General features: G+C 37.9%; 1 protein-coding gene across 2 annotated transcripts; it reads left to right on the top strand.

Annotated features, from left to right (window-relative positions):
- The first annotated feature begins 2046 nt into the window (after positions 1 to 2046).
- Positions 2047 to 12932, top strand: LOC125251195 (prolyl 4-hydroxylase subunit alpha-1-like). Of its 2 annotated transcripts, XM_048164165.1 has the most exons (13): positions 2048 to 2651; positions 2965 to 3055; positions 3226 to 3500; positions 3594 to 3815; positions 3925 to 4055; positions 4129 to 4305; positions 4897 to 4952; positions 5155 to 5248; positions 7980 to 8033; positions 8782 to 8820; positions 8946 to 9014; positions 10577 to 10673; positions 12620 to 12932. In XM_048164165.1, exons 1-13 carry the CDS (start codon positions 2555 to 2557, stop codon positions 12688 to 12690), a joined length of 1473 nt encoding a protein of 490 aa, XP_048020122.1. In that variant the 5' UTR covers positions 2048 to 2554; the 3' UTR covers positions 12691 to 12932. The 2 variants fall into 2 exon arrangements, with proteins under 2 accessions (XP_048020123.1, XP_048020122.1); XM_048164166.1 differs by lacking the exon at positions 7980 to 8033 and having other exon boundaries at positions 2047 to 2651.
- The last annotated feature ends 1469 nt before the right edge of the window (positions 12933 to 14401 follow it).

Raw genomic sequence — 14401 nt, forward strand, 5'->3', positions numbered from 1 at the left:
ACAAAGCACCAGCTCCGAACCAGGAAAAGTGGTTCATAAGTAGCACCAAAACATTGCTGGGCTAGAAGTAAGAACCGCTTGCGTCAGGGGCTGGGGGCGGGGTTACCGTGACCAACAAGAAACTTGTGACTGCCATTTTTGAAATAGCAGCTAATCGAGCTAATAGCAGCTCAATTGTAATCTCCGTCTATATACAAATTACGGCGAGCCGTGTTTGGATGCCGATGTAGGTTCGTAAAGCCATGAGCATCAACAGTAGTGAAACATCCGCGATTGTTGATAGAAGGCTTGTTCGAGATGCATCGGAGCAGCGCGGACCGATTCGGCGGGTGCCGCGGAGCCGCAGGAGCGTTTGTAGTGCATACAACTCTTTGTGCTTTTGGATTGTTCTCGCGGTGCTTTGATGTCATGCACCGATCGCTCTGCGAGAAGCCGATGCATCTGGAACAAGCCTGGTGTGTTTGTGTTTGGTGCTGTGGCGCTAGATTTGCTGTGAAATATGAGACGTATACAGTGACGTAACACCTGGCTCTCTAGCCCATAGAAAGGCAAACCGGTTCTTAGAAGGCTCCTCAGTTGAACCAACTCCGAACTGGCACTAGCACTAGCTCTGAACTAGCACCCGGTTCATGCTGGTGGAAAGGGGGTATATGAAATGCCTCTGATGATGCGGCCCCAGGGGAGACATGGCATGCAAGCGTCTCTCAGGTCTGAGGCAGCATCATATAAACGCGTGCCTTCGCACCTGCGATAGTCGAGCGGGTCGCCGTCACGGGTACAAAACATTTATAATATAAATGTTTGGGGTCTGCTTGTGATTCACTGTATGAATGACCACCCAGAGCAGTTCCCTTTCGCTTTATTATCACGGGAGGAATGCTCGGAGACAGACAAACTCATATTCCATTCCATTCCAACTGAAAACACTTAAGTGTCCTCTGCCCAAGCCGAAGAAGCGCCGAGGCACACTTCGGTCTCAGTAAAAGGACATTGCGATCCGGACAGAGAGAGAGAGAGAGAGAGAGAGAGAGCAATAAGGATGAACCCGTCTCTCGCTCCTCAGCCAGATCGCCACGCAAGCCCCACGATCACATTGTGGGTGCTGCCTCTTTGAAATAAGCAAAGCGAACGCGAAGCACTCAACTGTGAACATTAGCAATGCTCGCACTTGCCCTGTTACAACGCAAGGGCAGCGTGCTCTTCCCCAAACAAACAAAACAATACTGGTGTGTGTCCGATTCAGAGATGGAACGCGAACACGGAGACACACACCGTTTGCTTATTCAGCCATGACTTTCTCTCAAATATATAATATAATATATGTGTGTTCACTTTTCACTTGTCAGACAGAGTTGAAAAAGGAACAAAGGGAGAGAAAGTTCTGCGCACTGCCTGTCAAATTTTACTCCTAACAAAGTGATGAAGGAAGGAAAGAATTTGAACAGAGCTACTTCACAGTCTCTGAAGACAAAAGACCTGCAGATGTACAGGTGGCACATCTACGGTGCGTTCCAAACGGGATATATCGCCCTCTGAAGGGCACTTCAGAGTGAAAATAATCATGGCCGCCACATTGAAGGGTCATTCCAAACCGAAGTGCTCAAAACTGGCCACTTCAAAGGGCCCTTCAGAATGAAGGATTTCGAAGTGTACAACTGATGGACACTTCGGGCCCCCATAATCCTTTGCACAGTGAAGTTCTTTGACATCACAGAATGGGTACAGGAGGTTATAGGAGTTCGATTTTATTTATAGTGTATAAATTGTACACTTGCATGAAACATGTTAATGCACTTAATGCTAAATATGTTTTAATGATTATCTTAATAGGCCATGATGAATTATGCATGTGATATATTGTTTATAGCTAATGTAACATTGATACTTTTCCAATGATGACTTGTGCCAATAAATATCCCCACACCATTATATTTTATTATAATTTTAGATATAGTGTTAGTTGCAAAGGCTGGTATCACTGGGAGTGCACAAGTAGACCAAATTCATTTGTCTGGGATCCTGTGGAAAGTGTGTTAATGTGTGTGTTTAAATAAATAAAAATGTTACAATTTAAACATTTCAATTGTTATGTAAAGCTTGTAGAATAGAACTAAAACATTTAATTGTGAATGTCCTACAGGTTTGCTCATTTCACAACTTGACCAATTTATTTTGAATCCTGAATCACAGTGTATCATGTGGTCAAAGGAATTTTTTTCACATTTAAGACATGTTTTGTCATTTTGTCAAATAAATGCATCATTTTGGAAAAAAAAAAAGATTGGGAATGTTTCTCTTCCTGCCCTCCATCTGAATTTCATCAGAATGTCTGAGTGTCATCGGAATCAAGTGATTGCAAACACTACCAGTATTTTTTAAATGTTGAGCTGCAGCTCATTGGCTGCTGATGCAACATCAACCAATCAGCTGCACTATTTAGATAACGATGTGATAACTACCAAATTGAGTTAAGGACTTATTGGCCTGTGCCATCTGTTTCATGACAAAACTTGGTATTTAAGATGAATTTCACAGCAAGATACATACAAGTTAAATGGGTCTGATAATGGCCATAAAGGAATTGACAGTGTTTATGGTGTGTTTTTGGATTGTCTGTGCTGATGCTGGGCATGAATTCTTTTCATCAACAGGTTATTATTTCAGTTTAATATCAATTCATTATATTATATATTGTTTATTTGTAATAATTTAATGTGCCAGTGTTTTGGCCATATTTCTCCATGTTTTTTTACGTGACAAGTTGATTGTTTTCATCTGAGAGACTTTTGACCAAAAATGAGCAACCTTATAGTTGTTCTCTTTCACTTTTTAATCATTATTTACTAAACATTAAGTCCCTCTTTGGTTGCTTCCCAAATAAACTTTTTTTCATTATAACTCAAATAATGTAAAAATTAATACATAAAGTCAAAAGCCTTTTGACAAGTGCAGATTGTTTTATAGATCAAATTGCACAGCTATATGGGAAGACGAAAGAGCTTCTGAAGGTCTTCAGTCAGTGCAATGATGCTGAGAATGTAGAGACAATAAAGAGGTGAAAACTCATTCATTCTCTATACAATTAAACTACAAGATTAATGTGTGTTTTATTATTAAAAACATTCAATTTTGGAATGGATGTCTAACAATCATATGATTTAAGATCAAGGATTAGTTAATACATTTTCTAACATAACTTTTGATGAACCCTTGTTTTCAATCCAGTGTTCTTCCGAATCTTCTGTTTTCATACTCTGACTCTGAGAACCCTGAGGAAGCCATGAGAAACCCTGTGGTCGCTTACAGACTCCTCAGACAAATGAGAAATGATTTGATATATATTGTAAATCAGCCGAATCTTTATCAGTGTAAAAAGTATCAGAATGAGTCGGATGCAAATCTCCCAGATATCCCACAGCTGGAGGACGTGGATGGTGCAGCTTCAGGACTGATCAGACTGCAAGAGATCTACAAACTCCACCCAGAAGACATCACAAAGGGTAAACTGTCCTGCTGTTTTGCACCAATGCAACTTCACTGAGAGAGTTTCACTTTTTCCAATCTTATTGATGCTTTCATTTCACGTTTCACAGAAACGTCTCTAAATGCAGATGAAGCCTACAATGTAGGGTTGGTCGCTTATGATGAGGAAAAATTCCAGCATGCCTTTCTGTGGTTTCTGTACAGTCTGGACAGATTAACAGAATACTCGACCACTACTGAGGAAGAGTTGCTCCGTTACCTTAGTTCCTCAGTCTATCATTTTGGCAGCCTGTCTGTGGCAATCTACTTCAGCCAAGAGCTTCTAAATCTGGGTGAGGTCATGGTGTCCTTAATTTAATAGCCTAATATTTTTTTTATTTGAGATTGGCAGGCAATTTTGCTACATTTTTGTGATTCAATCCATAAACATCTTTGCCTCAGATCCAAGTAATGATGAAGCCAGAGCTCAGCTGAACAGACTCCTTCACTTACAGAGCAACCCTGACATATTCACACTGAACACAGAGTCAAGTAACTATGAGACACTGTGCAGAGGAGAGGTTGACGAGAGAGTAAGTACTAATTTAAATAATTATTTGACATGACTTTGTATTTTGATTGTAAGTTTATATTTTATAAAATCAGATCTCTGAGAGGCAGAGGGCGCTGTCCTGTAGGTACAGCACAGGTGGAGGAAACCCCAGACTGATGTACGCACCAGTGAAAGAGGAAATGGAGTGGGACGAGCCTTGCATCATCAGATATCATGACATTTTATCAGACAGAGAGATAGAATTCCTGAAGAATATCTCCAGACCTCAAGTGAAAATCGAACGCACTTACACAAACACATTTGGTCTTCATGTTTTCCATGACTTTCTATAGACATAATGATTTTTTATTTTTTTTTTATACTGGACAAACTGTGTATTCTACCCCCTATCCCTTCACCCACATCACACCCCACCACCACCAACATCATAAATATATTGTTGTTATTGTCAGTATATTTAAAGTGTTATTTCTTGTTATAGTGTTGGTGTATTACTGTACTATTCAATGGGCAAATGTATGTGGACATCCATTTCAAATTAACTAGTTTGCTTGGCCCCTTCATTCCAGTGAAAACTTAATGCTATGACATAATTACATTCTAGATTGGTGGGTTTCACACTTTTTCAAAAATATAAATTATTTTTGAGTTCTGTGTGAAAGAACTTGGCTGACTTAAAGAAAGCCCGGATTTGAAACTGGATTGGAAATTGGAGCCCTAACTCCTCCTCATCCAAAATCAGAGCCAATGATTTTGAAAATAAATGCTCAGAAAGCAAACATAGGTGTCTGGTTGTTCACATACTTTTAGCCATATACATACATTTGTATTTGACAGTTCATTCCTATTTTTGCCAACAGCTTTCTAGATCGGAGGTGTATGAGTCTGGAATCTCAAAACAACGTATTTCTCAAAGGTTTAATATTTATTAAAATCACCTCATTATAATGGCATAGTTGACCCACAAATTTTAATTCTGTCATAGTCTTATGATGTTTGATAAATAATTTGGTACAAATCCTGGTGTATTATTCCTTTAACATAAGTTAGTATTTGACTATCAAACAGTTTTGGTCACACATTTACTATGCAAAGAATAATCATCACTATATTTTCAGTGTTTTTCTAGGCGATAGCCCTGAGGTAGATCGCATCAGTCAGAAGATTGCAGATGCTACGGGACTCTCCATGGAAACCGCCGAACTACTGCTTGTACGTTACAGTAAGAAAGCAAGCCAGATAGGCATTGCAGTTAGCATGGACATACTTTGCATAGTATCTCTTGCCAAGAAGTGGCATACATTTATAAACATATAGAATTAATTTATATTCACCTGATTTATCACTCTTGACTTCTTAAATGGAGATAAACTAGCATTTTCCCTGTGAAACATTGGAGTGTTAACAGGTTCCACCAAAAATAAATATACTTAATTGTATTTAAAATACATTTCACGATAAGTATACTAAAAATACATTGACATGTCTATGTACTAACTGAAAATCCATACTTCCATCAAGCACAAACTTAGGGAAGGATGGAAATGGTTTGCAATTAGGGAAGGATGGAAATATATATTCATCTTTAAGAAAGTACACTGGCTAGGTTCTTAATTCTATCTACAACATGTTTGAAACGCAATGTTCTCTGAGCAAAAAATACTTCAAATATGACCTTAAATGCACAAACACATCTATATATTGTAGTGTTTTGTTTTGTTTTTTTGGGGGGTTTTTTTTTTTTTTTTTAGTGAAAGTACAGCAAAACAAATTCCATTTCACAGCCCGTGAAAGTAAGGTGAGGAGAGATTGACTTAACATACAAAAACTGCCCCCTTTACTGAAGCTTATATAGGCCTATGTTAAAATCATATTATTACAATTCTTAGACCCTTTTAAGGGCAATGGAACAAACAAATAACAATACACCGACTATGATATTGTCTCGTGTCATAGTCTTGGGTGAGGCCTTGTTTAATATAATATGACAACATACAAACAATCACCACAGAGTAGACAAATATTAATATGGAGTTACATGTTAGTAAAATGTCCTCTTGGGTGGTCCTTTGCCAATGAAAGCTGCGATATTCCAGACCTTCTGCCTTCAGTCTGAAGGTCTGGCTACGCAAGACAAATGTACAATACAATGAAGTGTATTTCTAGTTGATAGAAAAAAAAGTGTAGTTTTACTTGATGGTATAGATAAAAGTTTAAAGGAAATGTTTTGAGTTGCAAAAAAATAATTCACAATCATGGAGTTTTATAATTATGACCTTTGCCTTTTCAATAATTTAACCACACTTTGAATATCAGGTATTAATTCAATTCAAATATTTCTATAGCACTTTTCACAGTTTTGCCTAGTTGCAAAGCAGCTTTACGTACATATAGAAAGTAGTTACAAAAATAAAGATATGTAATTATGACAAAAAGAAAACAAGTCTTTTTTTAAATGGTGAAAGAAATGCACATATTTGATCAGAAGTTTTAACTTTAATGGCCCGTTGCACTTTGAAATGTGGCTAATATTTTCATATTTTGGCTGTCAAAATATTATGAATTATTAAACTATTAAAATTATCCTGACCAGTCCTCAAAAATTGCACAAAGTTAAAAAGTCAAATTCAGAAACGTTAACTGCATGAAAAGTTAAAATGTAAACTGTATTAAAAAAAATTCAATTCATGGGCCACGTTTAAATCTGCAGCGTAATGCGAGACCCTCAAACCGACAAAATTCATTGTGTTTTCCATCAGGAGCAGGAAGGTCTGTTCACTCGGCGATCATATTTACAATGCCTCCGGAAAGCTATTTTGAGCATCCAAGACCAAGCCCTATCTATTTGAATGGGGGACGCAATGACTTTATCAATCAGCAATTAGAAGGCAGGACATATTCCGCCATATTGCACACTGAAGTTTCTCCAATTCATAACTACTTCAGAACCATCTTTCTAAATCAATAGTCTTTGGTTAAAGCACACCGAGACAACAGGCAGAGAAATGTTACGGATGGTTTTATTCCATCCAGTGTTACTCACGGTGCTGACCCCCGTCCACCGCCGAAAGTGGGCATGTGAGCATCAGAACTGGACCATGGAGCAATGGAAGAATGTGGCCTGGTCTGATGAATCATGTTTTCTTTTACATCACATGGATGGCCGGGTGCTGGGGAACACATGGAACCAGGATGCACTATGGGAAGAAGGCAATCCGGCAGAGGCAGTGTGATGCTTTGGGCAATGTTCTGCTGGGAAACCGTGGGACCTGCCATCAATGTGGATGTTACTTTGCAACAATGCTTAGGTAGGTGGTACATGTCAGACCATGTACACCCTTTCATGGAAATGGTATTCCCTGGTGGCTGTGGCCTCTTTCAGCAGGATAATGTGCCTTGCCACAAAGCAAAAATAGTTCAGGAATGGTTTGAGGAGCACAACAACAAGTTTGAGGTGTTGACTTGGCCTCCAAATTCCTGAACAAATGTGCTGAACAAACATGTCCGATCCATGGAGCCCCCACCTTGCAACTTACAGGATCTGCTGCTAACTTCTTGGTGCCAGAAACCACAGCACAGCTTCAGGGGTCTAGAGGAGTCCATGTCTCAATGGATCAAGAGCTGTTTTGGCAGAAAAAGGGGGACCAACACAATATTAGGAAGGTGGTCATAATGTTATGCCTGATCTGTGTATGTTCAACACTTATAGTGCAACTGAATTGAAATTGTAACATCATTACTTAAATGTCTTAATTGGACTAAGCCCTAATCCTGGGTTAGTCTAAGCCCTGTCTGTGAAACCAGGCCTTTAAGTATACCAATTTATAGTCTGCCACAAAAACATTTAGTTAAGTACATATAAATAAATTGTGCTTAATTATACATTTATATTTCAGCTAGGGCATTTCAATAGTGATTCATGAGTGATGAAATAATTTTCCAGGTTCAGAATTATGGGATTGGTGGCAGATATGATCCGCATGTTGATGCATTCAATGTAAGTTCACTGTACAGACATGACATCCATTTAGTAAACGAAGACAGAATTTGCCATTGGTTCCCTCTGGAATTTCTAATGGGCTTTGACATTTTTGGATTTGAGTAAATAAATGAAGTAATGATTTACTCTGAAAATAAGTTAAAATGCCAGCACCTATAATACTACTACTACTACTACTACTACTACTACTACTAATTATTATTATTATTATTATTATTATTATTATTATATTCACTCAGAGAGAGATTCACTTTCTTGAGAAAGGTTGAGATACTAGAATCTAGACACTGGAGGATAGAGCAGACATGTTTATTTTAATTTTAGTTGGTCATTTATTCCTTTTAATTAAAATATCTAAAATTAATGTTAATACATGAGCTAGTATCACATTTGAAAAAACAAACACTAATGCCGACTTCCTGTGCGCAACCAGTCTTATTGGAAAAAATGCGTAGGCCATATATTATTGGAAAACCACTGTAGTCCAACTTGTTGTACAACTTGTTAGCAACATTTTAAAATCGCATATTTGTTTCAAAATCTTCCTTTTGAGGTTTGATTTGTGATTTATGATGTACAACAAAACCTAAAAGTCTCTTGAAGTAATACATACCCACAGGGGAACCATTGGCTTGAAAAAGCTAATTCTCTTGCAGGCTTAATTTGTATTGTGTCATTGAGAGCTTGATTACATGTTGACCAGTCTAATAATTGCAAACTAACTGAAGAATGTTTGACCTCACAGGAGACAGTGAATGACAGGATTGCTACATTCCTAATTTATGTAAGTTCACAGTATAATTGCGGCTGTCAGAAAAGAATTTGCTTTAATGGCATAAAACAGTATTTTTTTATATCTATTAATATTGCCTGTGTGGAACAATCTGTATAATTGTTTTGTTCCTGTAGATGAATGATGTGGAGATAGGGGGCGCCACTGTATTCCCTAAAGTTGGAGTTGCAGTGCAGCCAAAAAAGGTAAACCCTCAATTCTGTGATCTGTATAAGGATAATTTAAGTACTAATTACATATAAGTTGTAGGGTCTGCACAGTCTCAAGGATGAGCAAGTCCCACCATAAACTGTGTTTAAGCCTCAATTCACGGAACTTTGGTTTGTAAATCTTACATCGATTCCGGCCCGGCAGACACTAATGGATCACGAGACTCTTTTTATGACTGTTTCGATAAGTCCCCTAACCTCTCCTCCGCGACTTCAAAGGGGGTGCAACACCACGGATCGGGTTCTAGGGACCAGGTCCAAATTCCAAACGGTCATAAAAGGAAAATACACGCACACACCCACACACACACACACACACACGGCTCCCCTACATAGAGACTGTATGCACAAACATTATACCTACAAATATGAATGTATCGGCCATTGTAGTGCTCGCTGCATGTATGTGTTACTAGTGTAGAATTGTAGAATTGACTGTAGTAGGTTAGTTTTCATGTGAAACTGTAGTAATAGAGTGTAAAGGGTATCTTCTTTATATGACGAGAGACACCTGTCGAGTTTGATTTCTCCGTAAAGCTGTGAATCCGAGCTATTCACTGATGTACGTTACATTTCTGTCAAATGCATCGTTCAATGTTTAATAACACTATGAAGAAAATGCATTGATTCAACATACCATAAATTTATTCGGGAGACAGGACAAAGGAATGTGGAAACCCGCCAAATTGCAACGCTAGCATTGGAGGACGTTATCAAGAAGGCGTTCTGGTCTGTTGTCTTTAAAACACCATGACACGCGTCTTTTGGTGGCACAAGTTTTTCTGCACGAGTTCCTGCCGTCAAGACGGACTCTCTTCTTTATTTTCCGGTCATATTACAACAGTTAAACCTTCGTTTGAAACTTCGCCGAAACAACCTCCGGAAGAAGAAGCAACTATCAAACCGAGCGCTCCGAAACTCCAAGCACCCTGACTAACCTATGCAAGTATAACGTTGTTACGATTTTAAATACTGAGTTTCCTTGCTGGCTCTTACAGGTGAACTGTTGCAATTTGACCTGCTTTGATCATCTCTTTCGTTTCTGCCTTTTCTTCTACTTTGTATGTATTTGTATTTACTTGTGTCCATTTAGCCGTATAACCTGTGTATTACCCGTTTCGTATATTAAACTCATTATATCCATGCTTTTTGCTCACTTGCTCATTTTAGCAACAACCGAGTCACTTTAACGTTCTGATTCTAATATCCTTGCTCTATATTTGGAGGCTGTGATAGAAAGTTAGTCTCCCGGCCCGAGAATAACATTTCTGTCGTGATAATCTGTGGATAATTTTCCGTTTCGGTGGACGAACTGATAGTTTTCCACATAATTATTAAACCAGAACTAATCATATATGTGATTGATTATAATTCGTTGTAGTTAATTCACCATATATGTTTAATTCCCCGTTGGGTCGATATATGAACGTCATAAAGCTTTCTGAATTATGATATTCATATTTCATCCATAAATTGATTAATAACTGTACATCGCTACAAAGTAGAATCATTTTAGCATCCTCTCTCTGCTCTTGCAGGGTTCAGCCGTGTTTTGGTACAATCTCCTCAGAAATGGTGAAGTGAATTGGAATACGGAGCATGCTGGATGCCCTGTGTTAGTGGGTAACAAATGGGGTAGGTTTTTAAACAAATTGGGTAGATCAGTTCAGTTCACATTTTTTGTAATGTCAACATTACATGCTCATTTTCCAACTCCCCTAGAGTTAAACAGTTGAGTTTTACTGTTTTCGAATCCATTCAGCTGATCTCCGGGTCTGGCGGTAGCACTTTTAGCATAGCTTAGCATAGTTCATTGAATCTGATTAGACCATTTGCATCTTGCTTAAAAATGACCAAAGAGTTTCAGTATTTTTCCCATTTAAAACTTGACTTCTGTAGTTACATCGTGTACTAAGACAGACGGAAAATTAAAATTTGCGGTTTTTTTTGTTTTGTTTTGTTTTGTTTTGTTTTTTTTAGGCCGATATGGCTTGGAACTATATTCCAGTGTAATTACCAAGGAACTTTGCTGCCGTACCATGGGTGCAGCAGGCGCAATTATATTACGCAGCGTCTCTCACAAATGTCTCCATGGTTTCAAGGCACGCTCCCTGTGCAAGCAGGGGGTCACAGGCGCTGTGTAATATCATTGCGCCTGCTGCACCCATGGTACGGCAGCAAAGTTCCTTGATTATTACGACTATATACTCCTTGATTATCATTTTTGAGCAAGATGCTAACGGTCTAATCAGATTCAATTAACTATGCTAAGCTATGCTAAAAGTGGTACCGCCAGACCCGGAGATCAGCTGAATGGATTCGAAAACAGTAAAACTCAACTGTTTAACTCTAGGGGAGTTGGAAAATGAACCTATTTTCAAAAAAAGTGGAGTGTTCCTTTAAATTAAGGCAGAAACAATGAGCTCATTGAAGTAATGAATACATGTAAATGAATGATTAGGATGTATAGCAAAATTTGGAATGGTGCATGTTGATCCAGAGTTTGTCTTTTCTTCACAGGAGTTGAGGCATTCAATTTAAAATATAATTGGCTGATTTGATATTATTTTGGAACTTTTTGTTGTGTATCCTCAATGTAAAAATGTATATTAAAGCGTTCACCCAAAAATGAAAATAACGTCATTATTTACACTCTCTCATGCCGTTCCACACCCATAAGACCTTCGGAACACAAATTGAGATAGTTTTGAAATCCGAAAGGTGTTTTTTTTTTTTTTTTTTTTTTTTTTTTTTTTTTGTTTGTTTTTTTTAATCCTTCATTTAAAACGATGAAATTACCACATTCAAACCCCCCCCCCCCCCCCCCCCCATATTCAAAGCCATCAGTTACAACCCCCCCCAATACAATACAACCATACCAACGTTCAACCCCCCCAAAGTTGAAACCAAATCTACGCCCTTGATCACACGCATGCCTCATGCTGCTCACGTGATCAGCATCGGCCAATACTGAGTCGCCATTTGGACGTAGAACCTGGAAGCGCTGCAATGAAAGTAGCAGTATGATGGGGAGAGATGAATTTGTTGAATAAAGTAGTTATTTTTGTTTTTGTGCACAAATGTATTCTTGTTGCTTCATTACATTAAGGTTGAACCACTGTAGTCAAGCTGACTATTTTAACAATGCTTTTACTACTTTTCTGGACATCAAATTCTTAATTTTTTGTTCCAAAGATGAACAAGTCTTACGGGTTTCGAACGACATGAGGGTGAGTGATTAATGACAGAAGTTTCATTTTTGGGTGAACTAACCCTTTAATATATCTAAAATTTAATTTCAGATTCATAAGGCATTATTCTATACTGTAACTTAATCAAAATAATTATTTTAATCTAAGTGTCTTATTCAAGACTGTTATAAGAAAGATTCTTTTTTTTTTTTTTTTTTTTTTTTCCTTCTATTCTGTGGTATTCTTGAACCAAACATTCATATGCTGTGTGAACAGGTTTTTTATAGCAATTGTTGTGTTTGAGGAAAAAAAACAATTCAGTCTTGAATAATTTGAAAAGGTTAATGGTAACAATTTAGTTTATTTTTCTTTCTGTTTTTATTTTTTCAGTGGCTAACAAATGGATCCATGAGCTTGGACAGGAATTCAGGAGGCCCTGTTCTTTGTCAGACTGGGAGTGAAAGATTGAAATCTGTACTAATATCTATTTATATATATATATATTAACATAACTACAAAGAAAGTTGTACTCTGTCTGTACTACATGTTGTATTTATATATCAGTAATGCAGGCAGGCTCTGTAACAGATTTGTCGTATCAACTTTTGCTGTCATTTGTAACTATATTTCATTGTCACTTTTAGTGTTTTTCATAGCTTGCCCTTCTCCTGATGCAGTTGAGACAATATATCTGATCACAAATTCTGCCTTGTGTGATATTTCCGCCTGAACTGCCCAGTAGCTCTAACATGCACTGTAGGAAGGTACTGTGCTTTTCTGTCTGCCAAAGCTCAGTCAGGATACAAGGTTAGAATTAGCGGTTACACTTTATTTTAATGTGTCCCTATTACAGTGTAATTATACATTTAAGTACTGAGTAATAATTAACTACATGTACTTACTATAGGGTTAGGGTAGGGGTTGGTTTATAGTCACATGTAATTATGCCTAATTTATAGTTAATAATATAGTAAATACATGTAACAAGGTGTAACAAGGACACATTAAAATAAAGTGTTACCGAATTAGTTTTTCAATGCATTACAATGAATATTTAGAGTCTGCCTTGGTCAAATCCTTCATACAAAAACTTTAGAATGCAGGATTTCATTGCTCAGATTCCATCTGTAATTCTTGTGTTGCATATGAGGGTTGGGCTTGTATTTCATAGATTATTTTTTTATGATTTATTTTCCTTTTCCCCACCCTTTTGAAATAGTGGCCATTTCAATCATGAGTCTCTTAAATGGTGCTACAATCATTTTCTAAGTTCAGCGTTTTGGAATTACACACTTTAATTAACTTGCCCAATTTAGTTTCACTCATGGATCCAAAATACTGTTACACATTCTTCCTGAACTATTTACGACTGTGTTTACATTAATACTCATCAAGATGGGTATTGTGACACATTTTTGAATGTATTTGACCATTAATAAGCCATGAAAAAGAGCTCATTTTGGCATTTGTGTGTCAGAGGCGGCTTTATTATGTGTGTGCGCTTCGGGAGTGAGTGCGAAATCTGTGGGAATAAGTAGAATTATGCACAATCCCTCACCAAAATTCAGACCCAATCACACCAACACTATTTAACCAGAGTGAATGAGAAGACTGAATGAGAGGAGGCGGGTGCGTGTCAACTCGTTGTTGGAAAGGAGAGTAAGAAAGCACAGCTGGTAATGGTGTATCGATACTGCAGAAAGGAGTATTGGAATCATTTCAGATATTTCAGTATGGATACATATTGAAATATCAATATTTTTGACAGCACTAGTAGGTTATGTCAATTTAAACAGTCGAGAAAGACAGTGCATGTGTACAGTATCAGTGTACTGGATCTGTGAACTGTGTCTTAAAGGTGCTAAAGAGGATGTTTTGTTTTATACGTTTTTGCAATATTACTTGAAACTGTTTTACTAACATCTGTGCACGAGGTAGGGCCTTAAAAACATCAGCCAATCGTTTACGCGATTAGCCCTCTGGCTTGTCAATCTCTGCCGTGACGTTCCTTGTGAGAGACATGCGCGGATTGGCCCTCTGGCTTGTCAATCACTGCCATGACGTTCCTTGTGAGAGACGAGCGCGGCTGTGCGCTACAGTAACTTTCCACACTCCACAGGCGCCGCATGCAATGTTTTTGTCAGGAGACAGGAGTAACAACTGCAGATTATG

Source organism: Megalobrama amblycephala, linkage group LG17 (genome assembly GCF_018812025.1).
Source record: "Megalobrama amblycephala isolate DHTTF-2021 linkage group LG17, ASM1881202v1, whole genome shotgun sequence".
Taxonomy (NCBI): Eukaryota; Metazoa; Chordata; class Actinopteri; order Cypriniformes; family Xenocyprididae; genus Megalobrama; species Megalobrama amblycephala.

What these genes read in the sequence shown, in the direction of transcription:
- LOC125251195 (XM_048164165.1), top strand. Translation starts at nt 2,555, where the DNA reads ATGGGTCTGATAATGGCCATAAAGGAATTGACAGTGTTTATGGTGTGT. An exon ending in CCCAGAAGACATCACAAAGG is followed by an intron (nt 3,501 to 3,593) that starts GTAAACTGTCCT and finishes CACGTTTCACAG; the next exon opens with AAACGTCTCTAAATGCAGAT. An exon ending in AAACAACGTATTTCTCAAAG is followed by an intron (nt 4,953 to 5,154) that starts GTTTAATATTTA and finishes CTATATTTTCAG; the next exon opens with TGTTTTTCTAGGCGATAGCC.